The sequence below is a fragment of the Argopecten irradians genome, chromosome 16 (assembly GCF_041381155.1).
Source record: "Argopecten irradians isolate NY chromosome 16, Ai_NY, whole genome shotgun sequence".
In the NCBI taxonomy this organism is placed as follows: Eukaryota; Metazoa; Mollusca; class Bivalvia; order Pectinida; family Pectinidae; genus Argopecten; species Argopecten irradians.
Window position 1 is genome coordinate 22,700,374 of NC_091149.1, and position 17,602 is coordinate 22,717,975.

Here is a 17,602-nt window from a genome sequence, read left to right on the forward strand (position 1 = left end):
AAAATTTGTAACTTAATTTTGCTTTTGACTTATGTTTGTATCGAGGAATGGAGGCCTGGAGGCCTGGACCTAGTTGTTCAAAGAGTGATTAAGACTAATCACATTAGATTCTGAAGCATTGCTAACTCCATTTTTACTGATCTTAGTGACAATGTAACCATAAGCCTGCAGCAAATAAAAAATGAAAATTTTACTTATCACCTTTTGAACAACTGGGTAAATTAACCAGTGAAACATGGACACATCAGTCACAATTCACTTTGTAATTGTTAACATTGATTTGTTTGTTTTATTAGGAGAGGTTCCATCTAAGAGTTGGATACACCAAGTTTGTCGAAGCTCTGAAAAGTCTTGGACAGCCATCAATAGAGCTGCTGAAAGCCGTGCTAAATCTGGTAACTCTTTATTAATCAGACATTCTTGTTTTGAAAATTCAAGAAGTCATATTTACTTAAAGATAAAATAGTGCCAACTCACAGTTAATTCAATAAAGAGACAAAAAAATAGGATTTCTAATTTATATTTATAACCAGTTGTGAACTTCTGAATTAATTAACAACGCTTTATTTAATCTTGTTTGAGTGTTTCAAAACGTTAAAACATATATATTTCAGTTTGAATTTTTAGCATTTAATTTAGTTTAAAACAGATATTTTCCCAATTCTCATTATTCTCAGAGTTACTATCACTGTCGTTATATCCACCCCTCAGCTATGTGTTAGTAAAAATGAAGGCAGTTCAGGAGAAAACAACTGACCAATCACAGGTAAATAGAGATTTCTGTGTGGATTAGAGAGGAGAGGTGCTTCACTTCAAGGTTGGAAAAAATGATATGACAGTTATTTAATTTATAGCACAGAGAGAATTACTTACACCTTACAGAAACTCTCTATTGTGTATTCATCAGGTAGTGGAGGATGAGTTTGACAATGACAAAGTCCTCAGCGTACACAACACACAGGCAGCCATAATGTTACTGTGTTGGTTACCGGATATCCAGTCACATGACCTCCAGATTTGGCTGTCGGAGAGCTTAAGCATGCTCTGTGGGAGAGGTCATAACAACAAGATGAACTGCTGTAACGACGGAATGATCAGCGCTATCTTAACTGTATTAGGGCGAGAACGGCAGATCAACCAGAAGGCTGTCGGTAAGATATAAAAATAATTTCTCTAGATCTGTACTGGGGAGAGAACGGCAGATCAACCAGAAGGCTGTCTGACAGATATTTAGATATCTGTACTTCGATAAAATTGTGTGTTGGTTAAATCACCTCTCACGTTAATGATACAATTTAAATATCTACTGAGACCTTTCACAGCATTTTACCATTATTAGACAAGTATTGGTAAATGATGAAATACAGTTATTGTAAAATAATTATCAATTTATAATTAAAACTAGATGATTTATAATTCCTTTGCATTTCATCAGATTTATATGGATCATATAGGTTTTTATTTCTGATGATTCCAATGTTATCATTTACTGTGAGAGCAGCAGTGGCGGAACATATTACCCGATGCCATCCATCTCTGAATTTGAGTTAGAATCTCATGTGGACGGTGGTTTTTCTCTGGGTATTGGCTTTCCTATGCCACCTAAACCTGGCACATCCTTAAAGGATCATGGATGTTCATGGGACATTGAACTAATCCAACCATTCATTGTTTGTAGGTCACCTGATCAGCCTGCTGGAATCCCTCGGAACTCAGTCTATCACTGCTACGGAGTTAAAACAGCTGATAGGTCTACTAAGGCTGGATGACGAGTCAAAACAGGTAAGAGAGACCACTCTGGTTTACTAGCTAAATATGAATGACAACAAAAAGCTGGTAGCAGAGACCACCCTGGTTTACTAGCTAAAACTGAATGACAGGTAGAAGCTGGTAAGGGAGACCACTCTGGTTTACGAGCTTAAACTGAATGACAAGCAGAGTCTGGTAAGGGAGACCACTCTGACTTTTACTGGACTCTGATATAACTCCCATTAAAGTCGGGGAGATAATTTCTATCAATAGACAGAGTGAGAAGGTTAGCCTACTAGCTAATGACTTTTGTCAATTTACACATTTCCATACAGTAGAATACTTCATATCATGTTTTGAAATGATTGTGTAAATTTTAAGTTAATTTAACTTTATGAAACAGAATGTATTTTCTTTGTAACATAAATAACCGCCTGGAATCTAATATCAACAATTGACTAACTGTTGTTGTAGAACACGTACTGTAGTCGACTGATGCATGCTATATCTACGATGGCACGAAGGGAGGGTAAGGAAGGCGCTTTACATTTCTTCAACCTCCAGGACACAGCGGACGTAAGTATTCACTCTTTAGGTCAGTTAAGGAATTCTATATTTATTATCTAAATGCATTGGAACTCATCCCCGATACTCCATTGGTTTCTTTCACTGTCTTTACATCCACCCAGGGACTTTGTCAAAATGATACTGAAAGTGTTTCAGGAGATAAATAACACCACTCACAGACCTACAGAGATAATAATCTAATTATTTGGTTAATTTTTTGTTGTAGTGTATAACCCTACCGTCGTTCCGTAAGTGGCCCGGCCCTGGATTCTCATTTCTGACCTGGCTGTGTCTGGACAGTACTGTAGACACGAAGCCACTCAACCTACAGGACAATACATCCTACAGGAGGATCCTGTATAGGTAAGGTCATAGGGTCAAAGGTCAGCATGGAGGTATCACAAGATGCTTAAGGTCATATGGTCAAATGTCAAAGAGGTCAGCATGGAGGTATCACAAGATGTTAAAGGTCATAGGGACAAATGTCAAAGGTTAGCATGAAAGTACCAAATGAATCTAGATGTCAAAGGTCATAAGCCAGGATGTTGGAATTAGTGATCATAGATTTAGGAATCAAAGGTCAAAGTTCAGGATAGGAAGTCACCAGTCATGATGATTATTCAGAAGATTGTGAATGTGTTAGTAAATCAATTTAAGTGGAGTAATCAAATAAGAACAAATTCAAAAACAATTGTCAAAACAGAAAATCAAACTGTAAATTTTACTTAACATCATAAAACTTTTAATGTTATATCGATGGTTGTATTTTACAGCTTTATGTCCAGTTCTGGTTGTGGATTTGAGGCGTTTGTGACACCCAACTTTGACATCGTGATTGCTGTATATAATCGTAAAGAATACTCGGCTGTGATCGTCACGGAGACCGGCCTCGGTGATAATTTGTGGGTTTGTATAATATCGTATGGTTGCAATGATAATTTGTGGGTTTGTTTATTATCGTGTGGCCGCAATGATAATTTGTGGGTTTGTATATTATCGTGTGGCAGCAATGATAATTTGTGGGTATGTATATCATTGTATGGCTGCTATGATAATTTTGGGTATGTAAATGACAGCCTATAAAGTGTGTTACATATTCTAAAGTTTGTACATATTAATTTTATTCTACTGTATAGTTGTAAAATGTTTATGAGGAGAATATTTCATGGTTTTCTCTTTGATGCTTATTAGCATTATTGCAATTGACCGCATACTTTTAATTTCTTACATTTAATAATTTATACAAATTCAGGTTAATTTTTGTCCAATTTATTTGTTTACGGAAATCACCATGATAAAATTTGATACCCTGTGAATAAAAGCAACATTACATTATTTTTTTACACACTTTATTTCAATGTAAGACCTTGCTAGAATGATGAAAAAAAAGGAATACCTACTACATGTGAATCACAATTTTGTTATGTCTGGTTTAAGTGTTTGACCACATAAATCACACTTGATTATGTATAAGCCATACTCCCGATTTAAAGGGGGAAAAGTAGTGGTTTATAATCCAGCATCATTTACTATTCAGGTCCTTTTTGTTTCATGATCTTTGTTTGAAAAAAAGAGAATATCAAACTCATAATATTGACCAAAATTAGTAAAATTTAACCAAATTCAATCTCTGATTTGTTTCAGCACTGTATAGCTATTGTCCATACCAGTTCACGCCGGCCGTTCACTAACAGTCACCTGAATATTTATATAGACGGCAAACTTAAACTCAACTCTCAACTCAAATCACCCAACATGACAGAGGTAGGATATATGGAATTATTATGAATTTTTTTTTTTTCACCATTCCTAAATTTGGCGATTTGTACCCAAAATTTTAGCAACTTCATATTTTCGTCATTGAAGAGTAAGAATTGAAATTAAAACCAGCATTATGTATCAGGATTCTTTGTTTGGTTGTTATATAGGTGTTACATGCTTGTTCTGTATATGGAGAATGTAGGATGTATATTTTCTGATATTTATTCCCTTTGGTGTAATATTGAATCCTGTATGTTTTATATATTTATATATTATGTGAGTATTATCTGATGTTTCAGTCATTTACCTCCTGCCGTGTCGGATCGCCATGCCCTCGCTCCTCAATGAATTTGATGACAGACCAATCAGTCACTGACACAAAGACGAAGAAGTCTCCACTAAAGTTCCTCTTCTCGAGCCAGTCCAAACCGAGTTCCTGTGAACCCGGCGTGAACTCCTTATTAACAGGAACACAAGACGATGCGTGGGGTTCTCCCATCTCAGTTCATGGACAGCTTGGTCTTATCTGTTTCTTCCACGATGCTCTACATCCAAGTCAAGTGAAAGCTTTATTCTCAGCAGGTTTGTGACTAATTTGAGGATTTAAGTTTAGGCTTATCTGAGTCAAGGTAAAGCTTTACTCTAAAGATTTCTAATCATTCCAATAATATTAAAGGTGATTCTCACTATCATTGTTTCTCAATTCAATTAAAATTAACGAGTTTATTTTTTATAGTTTATGCAGTGTAGCAAGGCTATAACAAGACTGCATTATGTTTATAGTGTGATTATTTGCTTTCTCTGTGTTCAATCCATCTCAATCTTTATATTGATTTGACCCCTTTACCCTCACTAGAAAGTCACAAGATTGTTGGGCATATATATTTACAGGACCGAATCATCAGACTTTATTTGCAAATGAAGAATTTTCAGAATTGAATGATCTAGTCCCCAAAATGGTTCTCCATTATGATGCCAAGGTAGGTCAAATAAAGATACAATTGGTGTATAATATAATGTAACATACTGATTTTACTGTTAGTTTTTAGCTCACCTGGCCCAAAGGGCAGGTGAGCTTATGTCATGGCACGGCATCCGTCGTCCGTCATCTGTCGTCCGTCTGTCTGTCAATCCATCAACATTTCCTTTAAATCGCTACTTGTCATAGAGTATTACATGGACTGTGACCGAATTTGGCCACAAACATCCTTTGGAGAAGGGGAATTGAACTTGTATAAATTTTGGCTCTGCCCTCGCGGGGGCAGGAGGGGCGGGGCCCAATAGGGGAATTAGAGGTAAATCCTATAAATCGCTACTTGTCCTAGAGTTCTGCATGGATAGTAACCAAATTTGGCCACAAACATCCTTGAGTGAAGGGGAACAGAACTTGTATAAATTTTGACTCTGACCCCATGGGGGCAGGAGGGGCGGGGCCCAATAGGGGAAATAGTGGTAAATCCTATAAACTGCTACTTGTCATAGATTTCTGCATGGGTTGTAACCAAATTTGGCCACAAACATCCTTTGGAGAAGGGGAATTGAACTTGTATAAATTTTGGCTCTGACCCCCCTGTGGACAGGAGGGGCAGGGCCCAATAGGGGAAATAGAGGTAAATCCTATAAATTGCTACTTGTCCTAGATTTCTGCATGGATTGTAACCAAATTTGGCCACAAACATCCTTGGGAGAAGGGGAACAGAACTTGTATAATTTGTAGCTTTGACCCCCAGGGGGCAGGAGGGGCGGGGCCAAGTAGTGGAATTAGAGGTAAATCCTATAAATCGCTACTTGTCCTAGAGTTCTGCATGTATTGTAATCAAATTTGGCCACAAACATCCTTGGGGAAAGGGGAACAGAACTTGTATAAATTTTGGCTCTGACCCCCAGGGGGTAGGAGGGGCGTGGCTCAATAGGGGAATTAGAAGTAAATATTCAAATTCCTTCAGAAAAGAAACGATGAACCTGTATTCAGAACATTACTTGGTATTACAAACCAGGTGAGTGATACAGGCCCTCTGGGTCTCTTGTATTTTTTAGTTCTTTTCCCACTATCTTTGAAGCTCTAATTCATGCAGGGGCGTAGGAAGCGGGGGAGAGGGGGGATGCATACATTTAACACCAAAATTTCTCGCAATTTCATAAAAATGCATTGTAAAACTCATCTCAGCCATTTTGAATCGTAATTTTTTTTTCCAAGGGGAAGACCCCACAGACCATTTTGAATCGTAATTTTTTTTTCCAAGGGGAAGACCCCACAGACCCCCAAACACCGAAATTGTATGCCTTTGGGCTCACAAATTTATCAAAATGCATTGTAAAACCCAGCTTAGACTCCCGGACCCGGGAAACACCAAAATCTTGCGACAAAGCTTGCACTCAAATTTGGCCAACAACGCCAATGTCTTTAGATGTGTACAAGGAATATATGTAATGATATATGAAAAAAGTATATGGTTGTACGTTGAATTAGGGGTGGGGGGGGAGTTACAAAATATTGAGCACCTTTGCCGAACCCCCCCCACCCCCCCATTACTATTCATCTTCCTACGCCACTGTCATGTACAGCACTATACAATTTGTGAAAGAGTGTTTTCGGTATTGCACCACCCAATCACGCTATTTATATCCACGCTAATAAATGATAATTTACATGTTTTCTTCATTTGCGCTAAAATTTGCGTTCACTAAAGGTAAGTGTGTTTACAGTATATCCTACAGTCTGTTATTGTTTAGGGCCAACATGTTTGTGATTTAAACTAAAATCAAGAAAACAATGTTTCCAAGGGTTTTCAACTTTTTCAATCGAAGGATAAGTGGTGATGATTCCTCCTTATCCAAATATTTCAGGCCTCTAAGGACGGACTGTGTTTAGATTTATCTCAGAATCAAAATCATGGCCAACTCATCGGGAAACGCTGTGTCACCTGGGATATAAAGGTAACCATGACAACCAACATTTTATTTGTGATTACACAGATAAAGATTACCCTCACAGCTCAGATAAAAATGATTTTAAATTAACATGTTAAAGAGTTTATTCAGAACTAAGATAAACATTTAATTTTTATAACAACCTGATAAAGATTTTTAATAATCCACAATTTGGTTACTGAGATTTCCTCAAAAACAAATAGGGATACTGAATACCATGAAGATAATTGTGAAGAGTTCTAGAAATCCACAATTGTTGCAATGAGCTCTAAATTGACTAAAATTAAAAATCAAATGTATGTTTTCAATGAAAATTGATACTTAGGGTGTTTGGGGTTTCGAAGGGTCAATATAGTGAAGGCAAGGCCCTTTCTGACATACCATATTCGACCCAATAAGCGCCCATGTCCCTATAAGCACTATTCCCCCTTTTTGAGCCCTTGATTTTAATTGCCCAGGCATAAATGAAGACCAAACCACACAAAACTATAGATTAGCAATAATTTTGTCTTATTAGCACCTTTTCATTTTTTTCAATTTTTTAAACGCCCTTTGCACTTATTTGGTCAAATATGGTGTGTCAGTTTTCTTGATTTTCTTAGTGAAACATTTTGTAATTCAGCATGTCCAGACTCTTGTATTATATTCTGTTTTTGCATATGAGTTATCTACCATTGCAGGTAGTTAGTGATTGTGATGTCATGTGCTTGCGAGTGTAATGTCATACTTTTTGGAAAAATTGTAAATTGCACTCACAAAATAATAATGTAACAATCGATACCTATCTGCAGGGAAGCTTACTCTGTAAAAAAGACAGAATACATGCTCAGAATTAAAATTTATAAACTTCAATACTTTTTTTACAGGACGTGATCAATTGTATCGGTGGTATACAAGTGTTGATCCCCCTATTGGAGCAGGTTAATAAAGGGCCCCTCCCTGGGGAAGTTGTCCTGTCCCCACCCCCTAGCCCGGGGGTCATGTCTCACTCCAGCTCTCAGGAACAAGACGACTGGGTGGTCGTCCCAAGTAGTTCCTATGCAGGTAATTGTGGTAATATAGTCATCAGAATCAGATTTGCTTTACAAAGAACCATTTTTTCTATAAATAATACAGAGTTAGCTCCCTTGTTAGTAGGTATTGATGTCACTACTTTGTCAGCAGAAATGACCTTGTTTTCTTTGAAAAATATGATGTTACAATTATCAAAAATATCACGTAACAATCTGTACCGACTTGCAAGGGCATACAACTCTGTAAGATCCAAATACAAAATTTATGGATACTTAAATCAATGTATATGATAACCAAACAAAATGGCTGAAGTTTTTCAGAAATATGGATTCTTCTTTTATCTGTATTTTCAATTTGTATGAGTTGGATTTCTGTTGTAGATGCTAAACTAGAGCAGAACCAAGTTTCTGGGTTCCTCACCCTACTTCGTCACATGATTCACTCAAAGAGCATCAATCAGGACACGTTTGTAAGGACTGGAGCTGCAGCCACACTCGGCGCTCTACTTCAAAAGGTGAGTGATGTTTGTATGGACTGGAGCTACAGTCACACTCGGGGTTCTACTACAAAAGGTGAGTGATGTTTGTAAGGACTGGAGCTACAGCCACACTCGGTGCTCTACTACAAAAGGTGAGTGATGTTTGTAAGGACTGGAGCTACAGTCACACTCGGGGCTCTACTACAAAAGGTGAGTGATGTTTGTAAGGACTGGAGCTACAGCCACACTCGGTGCTCTACTACAAACGGTGAGTGATGTTTGTAAGGACTGGAGCTACAGCCACACTCGGGGCTCTACTACAAAAGGTGAGTGACGTTTGTAAGGACTACACCTGTAGCCACACTCGGTGCTCTACTACAAAAGGTGAGTGATGTTTGTAAGGACTGGAGCTGCAACCAAACTCGGCGCTCTACTACAAACGGTGAGTGATGTTTGTCAGGACTGGAGCTACAGCTACACTCGGTGCTCTACTACAAAAGGTGAGTGATGTTTGTAAGGACTGGACCTTCAGCCACACTCGGTGCTCTACTACAAAAGGTGAGTGATGTTTGTAAGGACTGGAGCTACAGCCACACTCGGTGCTCTACTATAAAAGGTGAGTGATGTTTGTAAGGACTGGAGCTACAGTCACACTCGGGGCTCTACTACAAAAGGTGAGTGATGTTTGTAAGGACTGGAGCTACAGTCACACTCGGTGCTCTACTACAAAATGTGAGTGATGTTTGTAAGGACTAGACCTGTAGCCACACTCGGTGCTCTACTACAAAATGTGAGTGATGTTTGTAAGGACTAGACCTGTAGCCACACTCGGTGCTCTACTACAAAATGTGAGTGATGTTTGTAAGGACTAGACCTGTAGCCACACTCGGCACTCTACTACAAAAGGTGAGTGACGTTTGTAAGGACTGGAGCCACAGCCACACTTGGTGCTCTACTACGAAAGGTGAGTGATGTTTGTAAGGACTGGAGCCACAGCCACACTCGGTGCTCTACTACAAAAGGTGAGTGATGTTTGTAAGGACTGGAGCCACAGCCACACTCGGGGTTCTACTACAAAATGTGAGTGATGTTTGTAAGGATTGGAGCCACAGTCACACTCGGTGCTCTACTACAAAAGGTGAGTGATGTTTGTAAGGATTGGAGCTACAGTCACACTCGGTGCTCTACTACAAAAGGTGAGTGATGTTTGTAAGGATTGGAGCTACAGCCACATTCGGTGCTCTACTACAAAATATGAGTGATGTTTGTAAGGATTGGAGCTACAGCCACATTCAGTGCTCTACTAGGGTTGATTTGTAATCTATGATAAACTTTTAAGTTGATTTACACAAACTAGAGCTGTCACAACACTTCTTTCAAAAAATACATGTTCATATACAACTTAATTTACAATAAGGGGGCGTGGTGGCTGAATAGGTAATTTAAAGTTTTCTGGCATATTGCCACCAATTGGTTTTCAGTCCAAATTTCAAATTATTAACAGGCACTGACCATAAGTCATTACTTTTTCTTTGGGTACTCTGGCACATATAAGCTGTAGAGTTAGAAGTTTGATGTTGGAGGAAAAACAGAGTACCTGGAGAAAAACCACCAACTGGTGGACAGTGCCTGACAACTGCCTTACATGGGATTCAAACTTAAGGCCCAGAGGTTGAGTGCTTGTAGTAATATGTCGGGACATCTTAACCACTTAGCCACTTCAGTTCTTATATTATGTCACGTGCCTTCAGGTTTTGGCAAGCTGTAGAAAGATAGCCAATTGACTTCTTAAGGATTAAATATGTTGACAGGTGGAGCCAAAGTTGATTGACGTCAATGTGTTAATGGCCGTCCAGCTTCTCCTCGAGACAACGATTACAGTCAACAAGGTCATGGTCAATCATCTCTACCAACACATACTTTTTGACTTCAGGATCTGGAGCAAGAGTGACTTCCCAGTCCGTATAGGTAAGGTTAGATTTTTCTCCCATATTTCACAGGGATATCCCGTGGTTGCTAGGGAAAAGATAACTCTGTCTTACACAGGGGGGTATAAGACAGGTCGCACATGCTAGACAATAATGCGACATCATCAATAAATGCGGCGTAACTGCGGAGTGCATTGTAGATGACGTCATCAATATTGACGCATAACGTTGTTCCTGCGATAATGGTGCAATGAAAAAGCTGAAAACCAACTTGAATTTCATCATTTTTTTCTACTTAGTAAGAGAGAAAAAGAATCAAACATGGGTCTGTCAAGTGGACAGGGATATTTCAACCCACATGAAATCTTTCACTCCGGTTGAGATATCCCTGTCCACTTGACAGACCCATGCAAGATTCTATTACTCTGGACCAATCAGTATATTATCTCTCAATAAGATGATTATATCATCAATTACCCGTGCAGTCAAACATGTCTATAAAGACCCCTCCAAAAAATTACAGGAGAAAAATGGTCTGTATAGCCAGGTGGTCTTTATACACAGGTTGAATTGTGTTGGATTTGAGCATTTTGAACACAAAGCAAGTGCTCTTATTAAACTAGTGGTCTTTATACAAAGTTGGTCTCTAAAGCTGGTTTTACTCTATCTGCATCAGGTAGTGATTATAGTAAAATCTATATGAACACATAACACAATATCATTTTGAATGTGAAAACAGAATTTGCTTTTCTCCCCTGAAGACGCATTTGAACCCTCTTTGTTTAAGAGCTGGAATAGTTCATTATGAATATTCAGGGGTAAATGAGTAAAATGTGAGATTTCTGATCTGAACTCTTTTAAATAGAAGGTAAATAAAGGTGCATAGTACTTTTTCTGTGTAATGTAGATTTTGAAACACAATATGGTTATGGGTTAAGATCTGTGCTGCAATTTCACATCTAATGGGGATATGTTTCTGTGCATTTCATTTGCAGATTCATACCAGTTGTATCCAAGTAGGCAGACCCATGATTTTCATTTGTGATCGGAATGTTTTCTTTGTCGTTGAAACAAGACAATTTATATCCAATATAACTACATGCTTGGATTATTTAATTCAATGTATTCCAAACTATATGACAATGTGATTGACTTTTATATCCATTTTATTGTTAACACTGAAAAAACATGGCTTTTATATTCAATGCGTATCTTTCATATGGGTGCCGCCATCATGAAAAAATCCAAAAATGTTCCATTTGGGTGTGCCGTATCACTCAAGTACAACTGGTACAAATCTGCAAATGCAACACACGGTTTGTCTTAGCAAATAGAAAAATAATCAAATGTTCAAACCTGTTAAAATCTTTCATCTGTTTATTTCAGGACATATCCAATACTTATCCACGATAATAAAAGACGACCGGAAGTACTTTAGGAAGAAGTTTGGTGTGCAGTATATACTGGATGTAGTTAGGACTTACTATAGGTACATTCTTCTTAATACGAGATCCCAAAATGACATGGGTAATATATCAAATATTGTTAATTAGTCTCGCCTTCCATTGATTATGATTCACAAAAAATGTCATCAAGGTGGGTCTAATTGACAGTGAATTACACTTTACCCACATCATCTTGGAATCTCAAAACCTGTATTGGCCAGTATGTTAATCAGGCCTAGAACCTTTTTATGAATCTATTGTTGCAGAGAATCTCTCCTTAAAGCACATTTATATACAATTCATACATATCCAGCCTACGAATATAACATTTGGAAAAGGTATACTGCCAGCTGTCAGTCAAATCCCCCAGGTATACTATATGGCTTTGCAATTTGTAATGTATATGCTACAATGTTTGCTCTGACATTGAATGGAAACATGTGAGTGTACGACATGGCTACATTCTACATGGTGATCAATCAGTTCACACAGGTTGTATTCCTTTAATAAGAAGTGTAAGACGAAACTATTAACTAACATTATAACCATTGAAAACTGACCATTGTGTAATCTGTATCCCTTTTTATTCTGACATATGGAATTTTCCTTATACGTTAAAACATGGTTAATCTATACCAGGGATATATATGCTGGTCCTAGTGACATCGGGTTCAGATAAGTTATATTGTATTGATTATTATGATAGTGCTACTTGATTTCATTTAAAATGTCAGGAAATACTGTAACAGTGTATTATGTCCAATCCAGATGTCACTGAGACCAGCATATTTGGTTGGTATAGCTAGGGTTCTAGATTACACAGGTTTCAATAGCTAATATAAATGAAGAAGAAAAATGCCATATCATTACAGTGGAATATACAGGGATCCAAATTCCACAAATGCTGGTTTTGACAAGTTATACTGTAAGTGGTAACAGGTTGTAAGTTATCTAATCTTCAAGTTGTTGAAAAAATCATAACTAAGAATATGTGTTAAATTACATGACTTTTGGAAAAAAAGTTACTGAAAATTCTGGTTAAGTGAGCTACACAATGTACATTAAGATTGAAGTATAACTGATGATATCTCATTACAGTACCTGTGACTGTGGATTATCAGCTGCAGATGCTAAGACAATCCGAGGTTCCCTTCTCAGTCTAGTCAAGTATTATATGACGAAGGATGTCTTGGTTGAGGAGGTGTCCTCCATTCTCTGTTTTATCGCCACCGTCAAACAGGAGGATCTGGTGAGAAACAAGAATTCAATCTCGCTTATAACAAGTATTTTCATTGGCTTCAAAATTTATCTTATCGTCTCATAAGGTAAAAAATGATGTTGTTAACTTGTTTGTAACATCACCTCTGATTGGCTTATACAACAGCATAAAGATTTCATATATAGAAAATGGGTGCAAACTCTCAGGATTTACTTAATAGTCAATAATCAGATCTGTTCCATGACATTTCCGTCTGGATTGTTAGTTTTCTGGACTATGAACGTCTGTATTATCACTTGTCCACTGTATATAAACATGATATAATTGTTTACTGTCACACCTATAAATCAATAATAATTTGTGTTTGACAGATCTGAGGGGTTATATTGCAGTAATTGTTTACTGTCACACCTCTAAATCAACAATACTTTGTGTTTGACAGATCTGTGAGAGCCTGGATATGTTACTTTCCTTACTGGACCTTCAGAAAAAACAAGATCAGCTCTATCTCCTCATGTTTGAACCCGACATGGCAGAAATGTTGTTGGGACTTCTAGTCAAGGGAGGTTACTCCGTCATGTTCTATGAAAAAATCATAAAGGTATTATATAATGGCATGCCATGTAGCTGGTTATGGTCAAGGGTGGAGGAAATTTTATTTCGGTCCTGTTACAGATTAAAGGATCAGTTTGGAGATACAGTCAAATCTGTCTATAAAGACCACCCAATGGACAGTCAAACCTGTCTATAAAGACCCCCAATGGACAGTCAAACCTGTCTATAAAAACACACCCAATGGATAGCCAAACCTGTATGTAAAAACACACCCAATGGACAGTCAAACCTGTCTATAAAGACCACCCAATGGACAGTCAAATCTGTCTATAAAGACCACCCAATGGACAGTCAAACCTGTCTATAAAGACCACCCAATGGACAGTCAAACCTGTCTATAAAGAAAGACCACCCAATGGACAGTCAACCCTGTCTATAAAAACACACCCAATGGACAGTCAAACCTGTCTATAAAAACACACCCAATGGACAGTCAAACCTGTCTATAAAGACCACCCAATGGACAGTCAAACCTGTCTATAAAGAAAGACCACCCAATGGACAGTCAAACCTGTCTATAAAGAAAGACCATCCAATGTAGAAAAAAAATTGTCCTTATTAACTTGTGGTCATTATACACAAGCATTGAAGGGGTCATTTAGGATCATAGAAAAGTGGTGGTATTAATTTGGTTGTTATATAGAAGGTGTCGCTAGGGCAACAATTTGGTTTGTGATGTGCAGTGTCATCTTTTTTCCAAATATCAAACTTTACTGTAATTTTCCTCTTCTGTCCAGTAACAGTCTTTGTGCAAAGTATTTAACAAATGACTGAACTTATAAGTCGAGAAGAGATAATATTTTAAAAGAAAAGCAATTTTTCATTACAAATATCGAATTAAGATGGAAGGAAGGACAAATTAGAGTTTGTAAACTTTTTTTTTCTAGATAATCATGAAACTTTTTTGTACATTGTTGTTCAGGTGCTGTATACGATATTGAAGTCTGACAAAGTGTATGAGAAAAGTAAAGCTCGTGTCCGCCTCCAGGACTGTGGACATCTGGGCATGATTGGGATGATGCAGGACTGTGAGGTGTCATGGCCGATGATGAAACGCTTCATTGAACAGGTTGCCATCACAGGTACAAGTTGTCATGGCAACAAATGTATTTACCTATTTCTTACTTTCTGTTTTACAGTCAATAATGTTATGTAAATACTGCTAAGATGTGCCAATTTACCATGTCATAACTTTTTGAAAACAAAATTAAATGCGTTGAAATTACTAATTTGATAGCAATACAGAGATTATCATTTTCTAGCTAAATGGCAACCGAGGTACTGAAGTTTTCTGTGTGTAAATAAGCAGTTTTGGAATAATGACAATTGTATACAATACAATTGTACATTACATATGATTTATATTTAGACATTAACATTATTGTCATGTTAATTATTAGCTTTCCACTTTCCATTGATTCCTCCTAAAAAAAAATCCTCTTTATTACGGTCTTTGAAAACATATTGATGTGCTATAATAATGAGTAACAATAGATATATTTTTAGGTCACCTGAGACCAAGTCTCAAGCTCAAGTGACCTATTCTAATTGCCTTTTGTCCGTCGTCATGCGTCATATGGCGATAAACAATTTACTTTTTGACTTCTCCAAAACTACTGAACCAAATTTGTTGAAATTTTGCAGAAACCTTCCATAGGCAAAGGTCACTTAAAATTGTGAATTATATGCTCCCAGCCCCCCAGGGGCCTGAGGGTTGGGGCCAAAAGGGGTCAAATAGGCTAAAACTTCAAAAATCTTCTTCTGAAATTCCAGAAATGGTAGAATCAAATACTCTTCATAGATTAAAAGGTCTTGAGGTTCTTTACAAAAATTGTGAATTATAAGACCCTGGGGTCTCACGTTCCCCCCCTGGGGAGGGGGGTCAAGTTTACTATAGTTTATATAGGGAAAACATATTTTTGAGCATTATTTGGTCATGTGTAATAGGAAATGAGTCAAACTTTATTAGAATTATTAGCCTGAGATATTATTTTAACATCATATCCATATTGCTCCTGGCAGACCCCCGGGTGCCAGAGGTCGGGGCCAAAATTGGTCAAAATGGCTAAAATTTCAAAAGTCTCCTTCTGAATTTACAAATTTGATGGATCCAAATACTCTTAATAGATTGGAAGGTCTTTTTAAGGCCCTTTACAAAAATTGTGAATTTCATGGCCCTGGCATCTCAGACTTTCCCCTGATTAGGGGTCAAATCTATTTTAATTGATATTGGAAAAATACATTTATGAGCATTATTTGCTTAATTTTCAATAGGTCAAACTTGGTTAGAATTATTACCCTGTGATAGCATTTTAGCATCATATCCATATTGGTCCTGGCCAACCTCCAGGGGTAGATGGGCGGGGCCAAAAGGGGTCAAAATGACTAGAATAAGAAGAAAAAAATCTTCTGAATTTACAGATTTGATAGAACCAGATACTCTTCATAGATTGAAAAGTCAGTTATAAAATCAAGGGCCTGGTAGGCCAATAAATAGTGTTTTTGTGTCTTTGTTTCATTCTGTATCCGAACTCAGAACCACTAAAGTGCTGTAACTCCCTGTAACAATAGATATATTTCTCTCCTTACAGACTCGCCCCAGTGCTGTAACTCCTGGTAACAATAGATATATTTCACTCCTTACAGACTCGCCCCAGTGCTGTAACTCCTGGTAACAATAGATATATTTCACTCCTTACAGACTCGCCCCAGTGCTGTAACTCACTGTAACACTAGATATATTTGTGTCCTTACAGACTCGCCCCAGTGCTGTATCTCCCTGTAACAATAGATATATTTCTCTCCTTACAGACTTGCCCCAGTGCTGTAACTCACTGAAACAATAGATATATTTCTGTCCTTACAGACTCGCCCCAGTGCTGTAACTCACTGTAACAATAGATATATTTCTCTCCTTACAGACTCACCCCTGTGCTGTAACTCCCTATAACATAAGATATATTACTGTCCTTACAGATTTGCCCCAGTGTTGTAACTCCCTGTAACAATAGAGATATTACTGTCCTTACAGATTTGCCCTAGTGCTGTAACTCCCAGTAACAATAGATATATTTCTGTCCTTACAGACTCGCCCCAGTGCTGTAACTCACTGTAACACTAGATATATTTCTGTCCTTACAGACTCGCCCCAGTGCTGTAACTGCCTGTAACAATAGATATATTTCTCTACTTACAGACTTGCCCCAGTGTTGTAACTCCCAGTAACAATAGATATATTTCTCTCCTTACAAACTCACCCCAGTGCTGTAACTGCCTGTAACAATAGATATATTTCTCTACTTACAGACTTGCCCCAGTGTTGTAACTGCCTGTAACAACAGATATATTTCTCTACTTACAGACTCGCCCCAGTGCTGTAACTCCCTGTAACAATAGATATATTTCTGTCCTTACAGACTCGCCCCAGTGCTGTAACTCCCTGTAACAATAGATATATTTCTGTCCTTACAGACTCGCCCTAATGCTGTAACTCCCTGTAACAATAGATATATTTCTGTCCTTACAGACTCGCCCCAGTGCTGTTACTCCCTGTAACAATAGATATATTATTCTCATTACAGACTCGCCCCAGTGCTGTAACTCCCTGTAACACAATATATATATCTGTCCTTACAGACTCGCCCCAGTGCTGTAACTCCCTGTAACAATAGATATATTTCTGTCCTTACAGACTCGCCCCAGTGCTGTTACTCCCTGTAACAATAGATACATTTCTCTACTTACAGACTCGCCCCAGTGCTGTAACTTCCTGTAACAATAGATATATTTCTCTACTTACAGACTCGCCCCAGTGCTGTAACTTCCTGTAACAATAGATATATTTCTCTACTTACAGACTCGCCCCAGTGCTGTAACTCCCTGTATAAATAGATAC

At 37.8% G+C, this 17,602-nt stretch overlaps 1 protein-coding gene across 6 annotated transcripts in view; it reads left to right on the top strand.

Annotated features, from left to right (window-relative positions):
* Positions 1-17,602, top strand: part of LOC138310490 (neurobeachin-like protein 1) — an 81,398-nt gene that overhangs the window by 17,875 nt on the left and 45,921 nt on the right. For all 6 annotated transcript variants that reach the window (XR_011206437.1, XM_069251725.1, XM_069251728.1 and 3 more), the window contains 17 exons: positions 297-395; positions 908-1,151; positions 1,679-1,782; positions 2,224-2,325; positions 2,543-2,679; positions 3,090-3,222; positions 3,961-4,080; positions 4,377-4,659; positions 4,969-5,057; positions 6,925-7,014; positions 7,875-8,052; positions 8,403-8,536; positions 10,312-10,468; positions 11,815-11,917; positions 12,972-13,122; positions 13,535-13,693; positions 14,630-14,789. Coding sequence is in view for 5 of the 6 variants with exons in the window: in XM_069251725.1 (XP_069107826.1) it covers positions 297-395; positions 908-1,151; positions 1,679-1,782; positions 2,224-2,325; positions 2,543-2,679; positions 3,090-3,222; positions 3,961-4,080; positions 4,377-4,659; positions 4,969-5,057; positions 6,925-7,014; positions 7,875-8,052; positions 8,403-8,536; positions 10,312-10,468; positions 11,815-11,917; positions 12,972-13,122; positions 13,535-13,693; positions 14,630-14,789 (2,443 nt within the window). In the remaining variant the exon portion in view is untranslated. The remainder of the gene's footprint in view (positions 1-296; positions 396-907; positions 1,152-1,678; positions 1,783-2,223; positions 2,326-2,542; positions 2,680-3,089; positions 3,223-3,960; positions 4,081-4,376; positions 4,660-4,968; positions 5,058-6,924; positions 7,015-7,874; positions 8,053-8,402; positions 8,537-10,311; positions 10,469-11,814; positions 11,918-12,971; positions 13,123-13,534; positions 13,694-14,629; positions 14,790-17,602) is intronic.